Source organism: Channa argus, chromosome 3, assembly GCF_033026475.1.
Source record: "Channa argus isolate prfri chromosome 3, Channa argus male v1.0, whole genome shotgun sequence".
Lineage (NCBI taxonomy): Eukaryota > Metazoa > Chordata > Actinopteri > Anabantiformes > Channidae > Channa > Channa argus.
Genome location: NC_090199.1, coordinates 6,516,888 through 6,534,011, shown reverse-complemented (window position 1 = coordinate 6,534,011; position 17,124 = coordinate 6,516,888). Strand labels below are relative to the sequence as shown.

Genomic DNA, 17,124 nt, shown 5'->3' with positions numbered 1-17,124 from the left:
ATTATTCCAATATGTCTAATTCGACCGTGCAGATGGTCATTAAAAGTTTGTTAAGTTGACACAGTCTTGGGAGGTTTTTTTCCGAACAAAGAAATGAGTTTGTGTGTGTGTGTGTGTGTGTGGGGGGGGGGGGGGGGGAACAAAAAAAATACAAGCGGTAGAGGGGCACAGAAACACAGAGATAAGAAGCTCGGATGAAAGAAGACAGTGGGGTGTGTGTGTGTGTGTGTGTAGAAAATCCAGCCTCTGTTGGACCAAACATGGCCCCAATTAAATCCCATTTAGCCTGACAGAGGCTAATACCATTTCCAGAAAACCTCTGTCTTTCTCCCACCATCTCCGCTGAATGATTTCAGTCACACACACACACACACAGAAAGAAAGAGAGAGAGAGAGAGAGGGAAGCGAGAAAGAGACAAATAACTGCAAAGATGAAGGGGAAGTGAATGGCGACACTCGTGCTGCCATGACGCTGTCACTTCCTCCTGGCAGGAGCTTCTCCTCTGATGCACCCCACTCGCTCTGTTTTCTTTTCAGCCTTTTTTTTTTTTTTTGTCCGTCTTCACTTCCACTGCTCTCGCCTTTCTTTAGCCCAGTCAAGTCCCCTGCTGTCAAAACCTACAATGTGACTAAGAGGAAAAGTTCCCCAGTAACATTTTCCCTGGAAAAATGTTTGTTTTAATTTTTAAGGCCTGGTCACAGAAAGAAGTCGCACAGTGAAATTTATCAAATGTTAAATCACATCATTTACTGCCCCGGGTGTTTTCTTCATGGGATGCTACACCCGTTTATTCAAAGCGTCACCAATCCGGTGGGCTAGCAAGTTAGTTACAGTGCATATAAAAAGTCTAAAAAAAACTTTTTGGGATTATGACCTAATGTTAGATTTCGATCTCACAAGACCACAAGACAGCTTTAAACTTGCTTTTGCCAAACTACATGTAGGTTTTTGCTCGGTTTGGATGTTTTCAACAAAAAGCCATCTGTCTTGGGGAGCGCGGTGGTGGAGTGGTTAGCGCTGCTGCCTCAAGGCTACAAGGTCTTCGGTTTGAATTCCTTTCCAAGCCTTTCTGTTTGCAGCGCTTCCTCCCAGAGTCCAAACTCATGCATGTTAGGTTAATTGCTATATCTGAAATGCTGTGAATGTGAGTGTGAATGATTGTCTGTCCGCGTACGTCTCTCTGTGTGTTGGCCCTGAGATGGACTAGAGACCTTTCCGGGGGAGACCCCGCCTCTCGTCAGCTGGGATAGGATCCACCACCCCCCCGTGACCTTAAACTGGAAAAGCGTTTACAGATAATGAATGGATGGATGGATGGAGAATGTGGGAGATTGTTGTCATATATCCACATGTGGTGCACAAACAGTATTTGCAAGAAATTCCTGCAGCTCCTCTAATGTTGCTGTTGGCTGCTTGGCAGCCTCCTGGACCAGTTCTTTACTTGTTTTCCTCCACTTGGTGATGAGCATCTTTATTGTCTTACATTGCATATCTGACGCCTTGTGTTTGTTTTTGTTTTTTTAATCCTCGTCTTGACTGATTCTTTCTAACAATTTGATCAACTGAGAACAGCTGAACTTCTTATGGGCTTATTTAAATTGGCCAGATATCTAATTATAAGAGGGTTTGTGCAATATGCAGCCACATTATTTTTGGGTTTTAGTTGTTTTTATATTCCCCAGTAAAACAATTTTAGTTTGATTTTAATTGTCACATTAAATTGTAATTTTTTAAAATTTATTTTTGCCTGGTATTTTAACAGGGGTGTCACATTCAACTGTAGTGAATGTGACGTGAAATATTTTGCTAGTGTGATCCGGCCATTAATGTATAGTCATCTTTTTATGTGTTACTTCATGACTTTACATTTAAACTGTTTGTGTTACATTCAAAGCTGCCATATGCAAAATTTTTCAAATATTTATTTATTTATTACAGGTATGATCCATAATTTATATAGCGTAGAGGTGCTGTTGATGCTTCCTGTGATACACAATCACAGAACAGCATGGGCAGCGGGTTAGAGCTGTTCATTTTTAAAGGTTTTTGAGCGAGACTCACTCGACTGACCAATCAGGGAAGGTCAAACCCCGTGCATCACATGTTGACATAAAAATGTTTCTTGTGTGTATCTATGAGACGCTATCGGCCGTGACAGTGTCAGTATTTGCTGCCCTGCGTGTTTCCTGCTACAGCTTGATTCCAAAAAGTTGTATATTGTAACTTTAAGGTTTAAACATGCTTTACTTTAATTTGAAAATGCTATAAACCTGGATGTAGTGTATAAATGTTTCCTCTGAAAGACCAGAGGGACGAATTAATGTCGTTTATACAGCCTCTTCCTCCCAGTCTCCGTGTCTCCCACATGTCCAAGTGAAATATTTTATTAAGTTTATTTATAACAAGCCAGGGAAAAGTTTGGTGTATGACTTTTTTTCCAGTATAATTTTTCCAGGTCCTTTACCAGGCGAAGGCTGACGCATAAACAATATGTACCCTACTGGGTTTCGTGACCTTGCTGGACAATGCAGCAAAAGCAGCAACAGCTGGCTTTAACAAGAAATTTCACAAGAAATTTCACTGTTGAACCATCAGATTAAGTTTACTGCTTCACATCGGACACAACCTACTGCGTGATGCAAGAATGTTTTGTCATTGTCCCACTGCAGATGTATCCCAGATTACCATCTTGAATATACTGGTGTCTATCCATATGTAATGTTACCCCCACCACCCCCACTACCCCCTAACCGGCTGTCTGTTCGGGACGGGCCACAAGGCTCGGAGAGAAAGCTTTATTTAAGAGTGTTTGGGAAGAAGAAGAAAACACTGGGCCCTTGTACTGTCTGAAGTCATGAGGACAGAGAGACAGCTTCACTGGGAGCGGCAGACAGTGAGTAATGGACCTCCCACCAACCTGTATCACATTCATTGACTCAGAGGCTGCAAAGGGGTCACAAAAAACAGCACAAATGTCTTATTTTCTCAAATAAATAAAAAAATATATTTTTATAAATGTTTAGTATTGCATCTAGATCCTTTTTGACAAACACATGCTTATAGTGGAGGTTCAAGAACAACTCTTATCTAAAACAGTCCACCTCACTAAAAGTGAGATGCCTGTAGCAAAACTGACCGCAAATATGGAAAACGAGGAGGTGGAGAGTAAAGAGCAATTAGGAAATGTTGACCCAAATTTATTTTTTATCGGGAAAACAATTTGAATTTCTCACAGCTGAAGACCAACGGATTCATCAACCTCTAACACTGGGGTGGGGTGAGTGCGGCTGGGGGGGGGGGTCAGTGTCTTGCCCAGGGACACTTCGACATGTGGTTGGGAAGAGCGGGGCACGAACCTCAAACCTAGGGTCTGTGGGCGGCCGCTCTAGCAAGTGAGCCAGTAGATCATACTATAAAATTCTAATTTGTTACATGGCAGGTGGTCCTAACATTTTTGCTGTGTTGTTAGGACACAGCACAGATCCAGCCATACATCTCGTGTATGGCTGGGACAAAGAGAAGCTGTGCTAAGAGTTTATAAAATACCAGGCCTGGGACCACAAGGTTGAGTCTGTCGGCAGGCTGAGAAATAGAGAAACAGAACAATAAATCAGTGACACAGTGTTCTGTCCAGATGCCCTTGAGAAAACATTTCCGTGGCAGCTCTCAGGTACGAATGTGTGAGAGAGTGTGAGGCAGGGCTGTGTCGTGCTGATTGGAATTTGAAGCTAACAAAGTGAGGAATAACTGTATATACAGTTTAGGGATAGAATCTTTTACCAACGTCTGCATCACAGTTCAGGTTGGTTCAGCTTAGTCATTAGAGGAAACTGCCTCAACTCCACTTCAGATGCTCCAACAAGACACAGAAAGTGTCTGCAGCCCGGGCCGGACTGTGTCCTACTTCCAGGCAGCTGCAGGAGAAGGTTAACACCTCTTCCCTTTTCCTCTTCCTCCAATTCTATCACCTCTCCCACTGATTTATGCCGATTGATTTGTGCGATAATTCCTATGACTATGATCAACACGGGAATAACAGGAATTAGAAGCAAACAAACAAAATTGGCTTTGGCTCAGTTTGATTTGGACTGACAAGGGCTGCCCAGCTGACAGCTGTTGGGGAACTACTGCATGCGGGCCGAGCATGAAAGCGGGCGCCGCTGGATCATTTGACCAGTGGAACATCTGATTCAAACATTCACCCATCCCCAATTGTTCATCGTCGCAGTTGGGAGACTTTAATCTCCTCTGCGGAAATCATTTGGAGGCAGTGAGGGAGTTAATTGTGTTTTCCACTGATGAATCATCAGGAAGTGTTGGTGAACCCAACTGACCACACACACATACACACACACACACACACTCTCTCTCTCTCAAACACAAACATGGAGAATTATCCACTGGCTAATTTTACTTAAATGAATAGCCCCCATATTACCACACACACACACTCACAAACACATGCTGAACTGACCGTACACTGCTACACTCACACCCACATTCACTCACAGTGCACAGCAGGATTATACCGTGCATATCATTCTCATTTTAAACCTCTCCCAGCCTCTCTGCTGCTGTCTTTTCCCTCCTTTTTCAAAAGATTAAGATGCCAATTAGTAAAGCTCTCACGCCAGTTATTACCACGCTGGGAACTGGGAAGAGAAGAAATCCCCTTCTCTCCTCTTCCAAAAGAGGGATTTCTCCCCCCCCCCCCATTGTCACTGGGTTGAGAGCGAAGGATGTGGGGTGTATTTGGAGGGCTGCTGATGTGGTCATTTTGGCTCGGAAACAATGCTACGCTGTCTAAAGAGGGGTAACGGAGGGGAGTAGTTGAGGTAGTGTTTGCCCTCTGTGTGTGTGTGTGTTCACATGTGATACACACACTCACAGTGAGGTGACATCATGGCATCACTCTGAAGGCCACACTAGCTTCCAGATGAAGGAGGAAGCATCATATTAACTCCAAATTAGGATGCAGACACAGACGCTTTGTGTGATTGCAAGGAGCCGAGTGAGGCTGTTTCCTGTGTGAGTGTGTTGCTGGGAAGATAAAACCCAATATAAATAGTTATTATTTGCTTTTCTATACAATTTAACCATGATAATTAGGGTATTAATCTGTGAATATTGCTTTTGTTCTGTTTACGTACAGATTATGGGCTTTCTGGCACATGATGGGCAGACGTACAAAAAGCTGGTGCCATATGATCCTTTCTAGATCCAGACTTTGCATAAATCTGTAAGTATTTTTTATGGCAGAAGACATTTTGATGCTAACACAACAGGTATTTATGTATATTTATATATTTAATGTGTTTAGTTAATAGAAGTGTTTTTGTTCAATATAGATAAATGGTCTGCACTTATATAGCGCTTTTCTAAGTTCAACCTTGCGTTCGACTTTCTTTATTGTTGTTGACCTTTGGTTTAGGCACCATTTTAAATGCACATGAGGCCAAACACAACTCACTTCTACTTGTGATCACAGGTATTTGTAATATTTAGTTCGAAGCATTTATATGGAGGTCTGGCGGATCAATGTGGAGAACATCCAGGTGGGACGAGGATTGTTGGTTACGCGTCGTAACCCCAGATTCTATGAGTATATGACATAGCCTTCCTGGATCAAATCCCAGCACACTCACCAGGTGTGTCCTTAAGTAAGACACTCAGTGTTAGCTGCGTGTAAATGTCCACTATAAGTTCCTAGCCAAGCGTGCAACTGAGTGCCTTTACAACACAGACTGGACCAAAAACATAAACTCCAAAATTATGTTAATTACGTGCAATATTAAATGACAACCGAGACAGAGGATTTAAACGGCCGGTCGGGGGTTAGAGCCAACACATTAAAGTATTTGTGCTCACAATCACTCAAAACTTTTAATCCACTATGGCTGCCACTAAGAGCTTTTTAATAAAGCTCACAGGTATTTAAAAAAAAAAAAAAAACACCAAGATCAAAGCCAAAGTTTACACTGGAATGCAGTCCCACACACAATATTTGTTTGAGGGTATTTTTGGCAAACCCAAGCATACTTGTGTGTGTTTATGTGGTAATTATACAGCGTTGTGACTGCCAACTCGCCAGCAGGTGATGGCCAGAAGACAGAACGTCTCTCTTGTGTTGAGACATGAAAGTAGACTGGCTCTGCTCTCCTTTTCATATTATTATCCATGTCGCAGAGGAGAAGAAGAGGCAAGTCCTCAACACGCCTGAGCTGGTGGGGCTGAACATGAGTGGGTGTAGGATGAGCTGCCGCGGGGAAAGTTAGAGAGATTACTGGTTAATCTTATGGTTCTGTGTGGCTGTGGTACCGAGAGCTGCTTGGAGAGTTGCCTCCTTTTAAAAGCTTGATTATACACTTAAATGATATAAACACTTTATGATAAAGTTATGTTTGAGTTGTGAAAAATGTGAACGTGGTGACTCGTTTTGAAGTTTTGATGACACAATCATTTTGACTTGGCTATGCATTTGGTTTAAAAGATTAAATTTGTGCCACTGACATGAGTAAGTGGAGTTTTTAATCGATAATTTAATCTACAGAGATTTTCCACATGCATCACTCTAAATACAGAACTTGGCAGAGACCAAACAAGAGCAAAAACTGAGATTATGTGTTCTATATTTGCTATTTATCCAGAAATACTCCCCAGACAGTCGAAATAATCAATCATATCTAATATTAATTACTGCAGGATGTTTAAAAAAAGGAACTGTTCGCTGACATTTTATCACATTTAGTTCCTAGCATCCCAAACTGACCATCACCTATTACAGGCTTTACTGAAAAGTTATAATAGGGACAAAACTCCAGCTGTGTGTTTTTCTTGGCTTTTCTTTGTCTTTCTAATACATTTTGTTACCAGTTAGTTATATAGCCACTGAGTCCTTTCAAAAAGCAATGAGGAAACCAAAAGACTGACAGACACCAAAGAGGTTTGTATCAGGGCTGCAAACTCTTATTTTGATGAGATTTTTTTAAGAGGTGCAGACTCACAGAAATGTGAGTCTATTATAGTCAATGTTAGAACCCAAGACTCTAAAGTAGTCAGTTGGAAATCAGAGGAATCTGCTTAGGTTAAGGCTGGATCAGATTAAGGTAATTGAAAAAAGCCTTTCTACAGGAAAACAGAGTTCACCTCCCCCAGAGTCTGTCGAACCTGCAGTGCAGTGAGGGAGAGAAACAGGTTGTGCTGAAAGATGATTGGACACTCAAACATGCCTTTAATCACCTTACAACAAACAGCAAGCACCGTAAAAATAATCTGCTCCGTTTGTAAAAGATGAAATCAGATGAAATCGCTGCACCTTGATGTGAGAAAAACCACACAGTCTCCAAAATATTACAGTAAAATTGTGTGATTGTGTGCTAAAAGTCGGAATCTTCTAGAGTAGAAATATAACATCTTCATCACGGAAGTGGTGTTTTGGCCCATAAAACCGGGGCCCCACACAGTTTTGGTTGAACTGTAATATTTATTTATGATTTTAATTCAATTATATCTATCTAAAGCTTAAGTAAATCCACCGGTAAAAGATCAATAAATAAATACATGATGCTTTAAAGGTTATAACGGGGATATTAACACGGTGCAACCTAAATACTGACTTGCACAGGGCATTTTAAATTTCCTTCACTCAAAGTTTTTGTCCAGCTAAGTTTTCTTAGCTGGAAATAAAGTTTCTATCTACATAAAGAACAGTTTCCTTGCAGGGCAGAATGAGAGTAATCAACTCTTGCTGCCAGTGCACCGCTGAATCAGACAGGACTAAGCACAGCGTTTAACACAAGAGCATTTGCTGCTGGAGATGCTTCGTTACATGTATTACTGTAATTCACTGTACTGGGTGCCAGTGTAGGTCATTTCAATTATTTTTAACATTTTAAATTATTGTGATAAAACTGAACCAAGGTCTAGTTTTGTTCTTGTCGCAGCTCTTAACAGACTTATCAGAGACACACACACACACACACACACACAATGGCCTTGCCTCACTTGCAGAGGCTTCCTGTTTCTTCACTGTGTTATGGCTGGACGCTGCAAAGATCTATGCACCAACTTCAGGGGACTGTTAACTATTTGCCACAGCAGACATGCACACACACACACACACACACACACACACACACACACACACTGCACCTGTTACGAGTACCAAGTATTTTCTCACAGCATTAGCTGCATTTGTGATAAACAGAGAAGCCAGTGGCTGAGAGATGTCGGCCCGTAAAACATATTTCCTGTGAACCAGATCACAATCAACATACAGTGGATATTATATGTTCTAAAAATAACCTGCAGAATTTGTTCCACTGATCACACAGTTTCCCGTTGAGTGTGTGCTGCGATGAAAGCTTACTGCCATCTGGAGGACAGACTCAAAATAAAAAACAGCAGAATTAGGAGGTGGGGTCCTGACATACACCTACCTAACACTGCAGCAAAGTGAGAAGTAAAAAAAGACAACAAATTATATATTACAACAATTATATGATACAGATTTTAGGTTTACACCAAATGTAAACGAATGTAAAAAGACTGTAAAGCTCTACATCAATTGGTTACAGTCGTTTATGCTCGGCCACCTTGTCTTTGACTGAAATCAGCATCTCAGCTGCAAGATGCAAATAGATCATACAAAAGATACGTCATGCACAGAAATATCTGGCAGCTCTAATTAAAACGTAGAGAAATGCAAGTGGTTATTTGTGTAAAAGGTTTTGCTACCTTTTTTCAATTCAATAGCCCATTATTAAGAGGAAGGAAGTCTGGTTCATCAGATCAGAACATCAAGCAGCGTTTCTGTTCTGCTCAGCCTTTACCCCGCAAAAGGAAACCGCTGTGGAGATTAGCCAGTAAACTGTATTTATTGTTACTGTGTTTTGCATTTAGAAGCTGAACAGCCATGCTGCTCACAGAAGCTGAATATGTCTTTCTAGTTTTCATCTTGTACATTTCAGGTACGTATAATAAGTTTTGCTCACTTATATTTCAGTGATTACCTAGAACAGCTTTTAATTAAACTTCGGAAGGTAATAAAACTCTAAGAAAAAGATAAAAGGGGATTTTATATGCACAATGGATTATTGCTTTATGAAAAATATACTGTCATCATTCAGTTATTGGTAGAGAAGGTAAAAATACATAATTAATACATCCTTTAAAATAATAAGTAAACCTTTCTGTTAAAGGGGTTCAGGGACGATCAAACAGGATGTGTATTTTAGAAGGTTCATCGGTGGAGCTGCTCTGCTCAGCTGAACACACCACTAACAAATGGTACACTGTGAACTGGGACGGCTACAAATATGTTCAGCACGAGCTCACAGCGGATGAAGGGCGTGTAGTGTACAACATGTCTGCAGAAGGTCAACCTACTCTAACAATCAGTAATCTGAGGGAGAGTGATTCAAAGTCTTACTGCTGCAGAGAGAGTAATACACCCTTACTCTGCCAGCTTCATAGAACTGAGCTCCATGTTGCAGGTACTGTACTGTACTACTGCTTTCAGTATTACTGCACAAACATTAGTCAGTGAATCCTTACATCATACAGTACACTTCAATCTCAGACCTGCAGGTGAAGGTGATTCCCACCACAGATGGTCAGACGGTAACACTGATGTGCAGCACCAGCTGTGCTCTGACTGAAACACCTGCAGCCTACATCTGGTACAAGAACAGAGAGTTTCTCTATGAGGACTGGTCTCCCTGGTACCAAGAGCTGGTCGGCAGTGAGGAAGGAGTCACATACTCCTGTGCTATCAAAGGCTACGAGGATCTCAGAGCACCTGACGTCTCAGTGGGTGAGTTACAATGTTGAGCATGTTAAAAAACCCTTAAGTGAATTTTTTGTAATGTTATAGGCTAAACTGAATCATTGAACCACTTACACTTTGTCCAGATTCTGTCAAACCAAACTGTGTGAATGTGACCTACGCTAAAGGGAGGATGTGTTCTCATCAGAATGAGTCCTGCTCCGTCACATATCCTAAAGGTGAAGTTTCTACAAACCACCACTCACCTTGTCTTTCTTAATGAAACTAGGACAAATTACTTAACATGTGACACTGATGATCTCCCAAAAGAGGTTCTCCTTCAAAGGACACCGTCTGACTCCCATTTGGTTATCAAACTGACTTGTACCACCAGCTGTAGTCCGCCTGCCCTCCAAACTACGTACATGTGGTACAGGAACAGATGTAGATATTTCAGGGGTCTAGATTCTTTGTCTACTCAAATGAGCTCAATGGACAGCTATTCATGTGCTGTTAAAGGACTCGAGCATCTACATTCTGCTGAAGCCTGTGAGTACAAACCAAGTTGTGTGCAGTATTTTACACATGCATGCGTGAATAGGATTGTGTCCCATACATTATTAGTCATTATTAGACAAAGTACATTGATGTTTAATTCACAAAATATATAAACGGATGTTGTTTGCAATGTTTCAGGTGCTGAGGCGAACAACTGTTGGAGTGTGAATTATGTCAGCAGGAGACTCTGTGCTTTGAAAGGGTCTTCAGTGAACATTTCGTGTGAAGCCTCGCATCCACGTGACGACGAACCCAAGTTTAAGTTTTGGTATAAAATCAAAACTAGTGATGAGGACTTAGCTGAAAAGGTGGTTGAGGATGGAGTGCGTGTGCAGTGTCACAGTAACAAAGATCAGCACATCCTGACACTCGATAATCTGAAGGAGGAGGACTCGGCACAATACACATTCAGACTGAAAGCTAAGGAAAGATTCGAATGGTCTGACCTACCTGGAGTAACATTGGCTGTCACAGGTAAATCTTTACTTCATAATCATTGACATAATATTAATTTCCATAGAATGAACTACGAGCACTGCAATGCGCTTAAATGTTTTAATGGCAATTGAGGAGTTTTTTTTTTTAAACTGAATCGTGTGGTTCTTCAAGTTTGCTGGATCGTAGACCATGTGGTTGTTACAGCTTCAGTTCATCATCAGCAGTGATGATGTGAAGATATGGGTAAAAGGAAGTAAATGATGAGGAACTAAGGGAATATTTTAGAAATTATACATCAATCAGCCACAATGTTAAGACTTTTCTAAAAATAAAAAATACTATGAACTTATAAATGCTGATGTATCATTGTGAGTAAACTACCTGTCAGCACATTAAAATCAGCTCCACCTTTACCGACAGTGACCTTTGAATCCTATTATTATTTATGAATTACTGTAGATGTAATACATTACATTGTCATAAGTATCATAAACACTATTGTTTAAAATTGTGTTTATGATAATGTTTTCTTAGTGAAGTACTTTTACTTTTGTACTTTAGGTAAAATATAAAATCTACTCAAGTAAAAGTACTAAGCAAACGATTTTAAGTGGTAGTTGTAGTGAAGAAGTAAAATTTCTTTATGTTAAATGCTAAAATGTGAGAAAACAAAGACAAAAAAAACAGCCACATCCTGATAAGGTGTTTTTAAAAAAACAATCTAATTATATTTAAGGGCTGAAAGTGACGTTCAGTCCGTCCTCGGTGGTGGCAGAAGGTCAGAGAGTCAAACTGACCTGCAGTACCAGCTGTCCTCTGCCTCCCAACACCTCATACATTTGGTACCTGAACGCTCGGCCTCTGCTTCCCAACCAAAGCAAGCATCTGGTTTTGGACCCAGTCAGCAGTCAACATGCAGGAAGATACACCTGTGCCGTCCAAACCAAAAATGTTACCTCGTCTGAAGAGGTTCTCACTGTTCAAAGCAAAGCAGGAGTTTGGACATTAGCAGCAGCTGCAGGACTTGTAGCGGTTCTCCTGGTTATAATACCCCTCACTGTCTTCCTTTGGAGCCGGTGAGCATCCGTCTTGTTTTGTTTCAAAGTTTAGACGTTGAATTTCTGATACGAAATCACATATTTTCTTACATATTTGTTTATTTCCCCTAACTAGAAAACAGGCGTCTTCCAGTCAACCTCCAACACCCGAACGATGCGACAACAGGGATGAGGTAAAGATTACGAAGAGAAAATGCTGCTGCTTTATAAAAGCATCAATATCTTTTTCTCTTCAGTTGGAACGATTTTCTATTATTTCATCTGCGCTTAAAGCCATTTTATTTAAATTAATCTTTTTTCCAGCTAAAAACTGGTCGTGCAAACAAAGCCATCGCGGCTCAACAAGCAGAAGATGAGCTTCTCTACAGCACCGTCTCCTTCAAGAACCACACAGATCCTCTTTATTCCAGCAACCAGCCACGTCAGCCCGGGGAACAGGACCAGGTCCTTTACGCTGCAGTCAACTTTAGACAAAAAAACAAGCTCTGAGTGAAAATCCATTGTCATCCCGTGCAAAGTATTAGTATAGGTAGTAACTCACTAAATGTTAATGACTTGAGAGTGTGGACATTAACTGCAGCTTTAGCAGATACTGTAGGTCAGGTCCTAGTTAGCTTGTTAAGAGAACCTTCATATGTTTAATCTGTCTTTCACTAGATATCACAGTAGTTCATTTTACATAAGCCATCACATAGACAGAAGAGCCAGTAAAAAAAAACACGAGACAATGAAAATAAATTACTGATGAAAAAAAAGACAGTTTTTCCGTGTGCAGTTTTTTTCTTTGTTTTCAACCATAACCAATATATACACCAATCTAAACTCTAAAAAAAATAATATAATAAAATAATAAAAATTAATAAAAATAAAAAAATGCAGCAGTCTTTTTGAACTATGACAATGTCTAATGAAATTAAGTGGATACAACAAACTACTTTGCACAAAGGGAATTAGCATTTCCGCTAGAAATAAATGCATTGCTATTTACCATCCACTCGATTATTGGCTTTATAAACAAATGTTAAGTTGACTACTCATAAATATTAAGTTGTTTTGTATCAAGTAGTTTTTCCTATTAGCTTTTCCATAGAAGACAAAACTCGAGCTTAGCGCATTTCCCTGCATTACCCTCACCCACTGACACGAGGCAGAAATGGTCAGTTTACATGACTGAATGCAAACAGCAGCGTCTATCGCATTTGTTTATCGACGTCACTTTCTGGCAAATTATTTTCACCTAGAAATTTTCTTTTATATCTCCGTGCCATGTAAAGCGGGTCCTGTGACACAAACTCTCTACTTGTTTTGCCTTAAGTGAATAAAGAAGGGGGCCTTAAAATCCTGCACTCAAGGTAGAATAAAATCTATATCATTATACTATCACAACCTAAATTTTATTTTACACGGTTGACAGTGGAAATTTGAGTGACACATAAAAATAAGTCGCTATAATAACCAACATTATTATTTTGACACAACTAATGAGACTATGTTTTCAATTTAAAAAGCATATATCAACCGGTAAATTAGGAGTTCGATGGTGGTAACAGGTCCCCTGAATTACTTTTTAGAATGCAAACAGGTGACACTTTGATTGCTTTACATCCTGCATCTCTCGTTCTGACAACACACAATGTTCCTTAGATGATGAAATGTCCTTTTCACACATTTAACAGCAATAATGTGGAAGGAAGTGAAATTACACATGCAAGCTACCAACAGTCCTCTCAAGTACTCTGTGGATGTGTGCTTTTGATTTTAGCCACTGAGGATTATTTTTTTATATATACATATATATATATTTTGATGCCACAATAAGGCCAGAAAAAATACAATCAACTTTCTGATTAGAAACTGAAGGACTCCAACAGCCATGTTACTGGAAGAAGCTGGATGTTTCTTTGTGGGTTTCATACTGTACATTTCAGGTATAGTTGATTGTTTTTTCATGTAAAACAAAACTAATGTAACTGTTTAACTCTTCTAAAACCAACTACTTAATTTAAACCTTTCATAATGTTGACTGTAGTGAATCAGGTCATTTGTAAAAGCTGCTAAAAATCGGACTAAAATGTAACAAAACACATTTTTTGATTTAGTTTAACTCAAGATTACTACGTGTTCCGATGAGCTTATCAAATGGTTAAAATCTGCCAAGATATTTACTAATCACAGTTTTCTTTTTCCAAGAGGTTGATGGAGAAAGAAGGAGTATTTGCGCCCTCAAAGGGTCAACAGTGGAGCTGCCCTTGTCAGGTTCACATCACACTTCTAGAAATAACTGGTACACTGAAGACAAGGAAGGAGATCAGGTTATTCTAAGGATGATCTCTGTGGATGGTTTTCGTATAATGTCCACCATATCTGAAGAAGGTCAATTCTCTCTAACAATCCATGATCTGAGAGAGACTGACGAAAGCATGTACTGCTACACGGACAACTCAAACGTCTGCGGACCAAATGGAATTCAGCTCAGTGTTTCAGGTAGAGTGTGTGCGTAGATAGATAGATAGATCCCCAAGTACATGAGGTTTTCACATTTCATGCAATTTTCAAAGACCTGCAGGTGAAGGTGATTCCCACCACAGAGGGTCAGACAGTAACACTGACGTGCAGCACCAGCTGTGCTCTGACTGAAATACCTGCAGCCTACTTCTGGTACAAGAACAGAGAGTTTCTCTATGAGGACTGGTCTCCCTGGTACCAAGAGCTGGTCAGCAGTGAGGAAGGAGTCACATACTCCTGTGCTATCAAAGGCTACGAGGATCTCAGAGCCCCTGACGTCTCAGTGGGTGAGTTACAGTGTTGATCGTGCTAAAAAAAACCTTAATCAAAATCATAGCATAACATATCGTAACTCTTATACACGTTCTCTTTGCTCAGATTTTGTCTCATCAACCTGCTTCACTGTGACCTACGCTAAAGGGAGAATGTGTTCTTATCAGCAGAAATCAGAGAATGAGCCCTGCTCCATCACATATCCTAGAGGTGAAGCTCCCATAAACATGCTGTATAGCAAATGTATTAATAAATATAATTATGCGTCACAGTGACTGATGGAAAATCTATGTAATATCACCCAAAAGAGGTTCACGTTGGAACAATGCCTGCTCCGCGGGACCACGTCAGACTGACATGCAGCAGCAGTTGTCCGATGATGGAGCCTCCAGCTGACTTCACATGGTACAAGAACAGATGTGCATATTTTGATAGTGAAGTTTTGCTTTATTCAATCCCTTCAAACAACAGCTTCTCGTGTGCTGTAAAAGGCCTCGAGCACCTGCATTCTGAGAACATATGTGAGTATGAACCCACTCAAAGCCTGTGACTTATTAAATACATGTAAACACAGACTTGATTATTTGTCCACAACTGTTTAATGCTAATTAACAATAAATGTAACTCTCAAAAAAAAAAAAAAAGGTTTCAAAAATGCTATTTTAATGCAAATTTTAATCCAGTCAAATAAACTACTACATATGCTGGTGTTTTCTCTATTTCAGGTACTAAAGGTAAAAACTGCAGGAGTGTGAATTATGTCAACAGGAGAATCTGTGCTTTGGAAGGTTCATCGGTGATCATTTCAAGTGACCACACACATCCGAAGAGTCAAAACCCAGAGTCCAAATTTTGGTATAAAAAGAAGCGAAGGGGTGAGGCCGGAGAAGAAAAGCTGACTGGGGATGATGCGCGCATGTGGTCTCAATACAACACTCGCCACTCCATTCTGGCGATCACTAACCTGACGGAGAGGGACTCAGGAGAATATGCATTAAGATTCCAGGAAGATAACAAATGCAAACGGCCTCATCTGCCTGGGGTAACTTTGGTCGTCACAGGTATTTCAGAAGAATCAGTAACTTTGTAATGTTAAAGCCCTGTCACGCATGTGCCGCTTTCCCTTGATCTGACGCCAACTGAACGCATCAGCTTCACGTGTGAATGACCGCACGGGTCATCGCTATACAGGCTGAAAGCCATGTAGTCACATTAACATGTAGGTTACCATCAGATTGAAAACGACTGGGTTTGTGAAACATTTTCATTAGCTGACATCAATTGATTGACCAGAAGTAAATGTAAATTACTGATCTCAAAGTCTGTCTCCCAACAAAGAATCACTGACAGTTTGCAACATTTACTGACCGACATAACCCTTTTTCAGGCCCTAGAGTGACACAGCGTCCTGCCGTGGTGACAGACGGCCACAGAGTCACACTGACCTGCAGCACCAGCTGTCCTCTCTCTGCTAACATGAACTACATTTGGCACTTCAATGATCAACCTCTGACCCTGCCAGGGAGCCAAAACAAGCACCTGGTTCTAGACCCAGTCAGCAGTGAGCATGTAGGAACATACTCCTGCTCTGTCGGGACGGGCAAACAAATCCGCAGCTCCAAGACGACGACTCTGCGTTTCCTAAGCGCGACCTCGTCGCCTATAACAGCAGCAGTAGCTGCTTCAGGGGCCGGTGCTGCTCTCCTGGTTATCATATCTCTGACTGTCTGCTGGTGCGTCAGGTGAGTTTCCCTGTGGCTTGTTTCAAAGCAAACAGGAACTGTCTTGAAATCATCTCCTCAATGACATTCCTTCATTTGGCATGGCAGGAAAAAGAGGACTCCCGGTCAGCCTGCGAGGCCCGAGACATCACAAAACACGGTGCAGTATTTCAGTATTTCCAAATTCTCACAAGTGTTTGCTAGGTTGCTATCATGATTTATTTCTAGAGTCTGTCTTCTTCCTCTTCTTCACCTGTTCCCACACATTTTTGAAGTCAATACAAGCATTAAAATATATATTCCTCGTCTCCTCAGCTCAACACTGATGAAAACATCCCACATCGGCCAACACAGCAGGACGACCAACACTACGTCAGACTTTCCTTCTCTCGAAACCGCACGGAGGAACTCTACTCCACCATCGTGCCGGGGTTTTCTAAGTAAACCGAGGTTTCATGTCAAGGAATTTTTGCGAATATCTTCTCAGGGTTAGGCACAAAAACTTCGGGGTAAAGTTAAGTTACAAGACAAATGACACAAAAACAAAACGCCATTGAGCTCATTCCAGAACTTCCTTATTGTTTGTCATTTATGATTATGTTGCATCTGTAGCTGTAAAACGTTTTGTGAACCTGTTGTTGCTGTCAAAAATACACGGTGCTGTGCATGTGATGTACACATTATTATACATATCCTGTCATAACTGTGCCATTATTTCAATTTCTGCTCCTGTCTTATCTCCATGACTGTCAGCGTCCCCATTTTGTCATGCTCACACACTCGCTTTACCTCAGGTGGCTTAAA

At 40.8% G+C, this 17,124-nt stretch overlaps 2 protein-coding genes across 2 annotated transcripts; both read left to right on the top strand.

The window, feature by feature from the left end:
• Positions 1–5,164: 5,164 nt before the first annotated feature.
• Positions 5,165–12,641, top strand: LOC137124171 (contactin-1-like). Its single transcript, XM_067498889.1, has 10 exons — positions 5,165–5,240; positions 8,903–8,970; positions 9,202–9,495; positions 9,582–9,815; positions 9,914–10,006; positions 10,098–10,316; positions 10,464–10,799; positions 11,500–11,839; positions 11,937–11,994; positions 12,125–12,641. The coding sequence occupies exons 2-10, from the start codon at positions 8,916–8,918 to the stop codon at positions 12,308–12,310; spliced, it is 1,815 nt and encodes a 604-aa protein (XP_067354990.1). The 5' UTR covers positions 5,165–5,240; positions 8,903–8,915; the 3' UTR covers positions 12,311–12,641.
• Positions 12,642–13,342: 701 nt separating this feature from the next.
• Positions 13,343–17,012, top strand: LOC137124337 (uncharacterized). The gene is made up of 9 exons (XM_067499201.1): positions 13,343–13,749; positions 14,012–14,305; positions 14,380–14,613; positions 14,705–14,809; positions 14,908–15,120; positions 15,325–15,660; positions 15,987–16,341; positions 16,429–16,480; positions 16,636–17,012. Exons 1-9 carry the CDS (start codon positions 13,695–13,697, stop codon positions 16,762–16,764), a joined length of 1,773 nt encoding a protein of 590 aa, XP_067355302.1. The 5' UTR covers positions 13,343–13,694; the 3' UTR covers positions 16,765–17,012.
• Positions 17,013–17,124: the final 112 nt, after the last annotated feature.

What these genes read in the sequence shown, in the direction of transcription:
- LOC137124337 (XM_067499201.1), top strand. Translation starts at nt 13,695, where the DNA reads ATGTTACTGGAAGAAGCTGGATGTTTCTTTGTGGGTTTCATACTGTAC. An exon ending in AGCCCCTGACGTCTCAGTGG is followed by an intron (nt 14,614 to 14,704) that starts GTGAGTTACAGT and finishes CTCTTTGCTCAG; the next exon opens with ATTTTGTCTCATCAACCTGC. An exon ending in ACTGTCTGCTGGTGCGTCAG is followed by an intron (nt 16,342 to 16,428) that starts GTGAGTTTCCCT and finishes TTGGCATGGCAG; the next exon opens with GAAAAAGAGGACTCCCGGTC.
- LOC137124171 (XM_067498889.1), top strand. Translation starts at nt 8,916, where the DNA reads ATGCTGCTCACAGAAGCTGAATATGTCTTTCTAGTTTTCATCTTGTAC. An exon ending in TTTCATCTTGTACATTTCAG is followed by an intron (nt 8,971 to 9,201) that starts GTACGTATAATA and finishes TTTCTGTTAAAG; the next exon opens with GGGTTCAGGGACGATCAAAC. An exon ending in TCTACATTCTGCTGAAGCCT is followed by an intron (nt 10,317 to 10,463) that starts GTGAGTACAAAC and finishes GCAATGTTTCAG; the next exon opens with GTGCTGAGGCGAACAACTGT.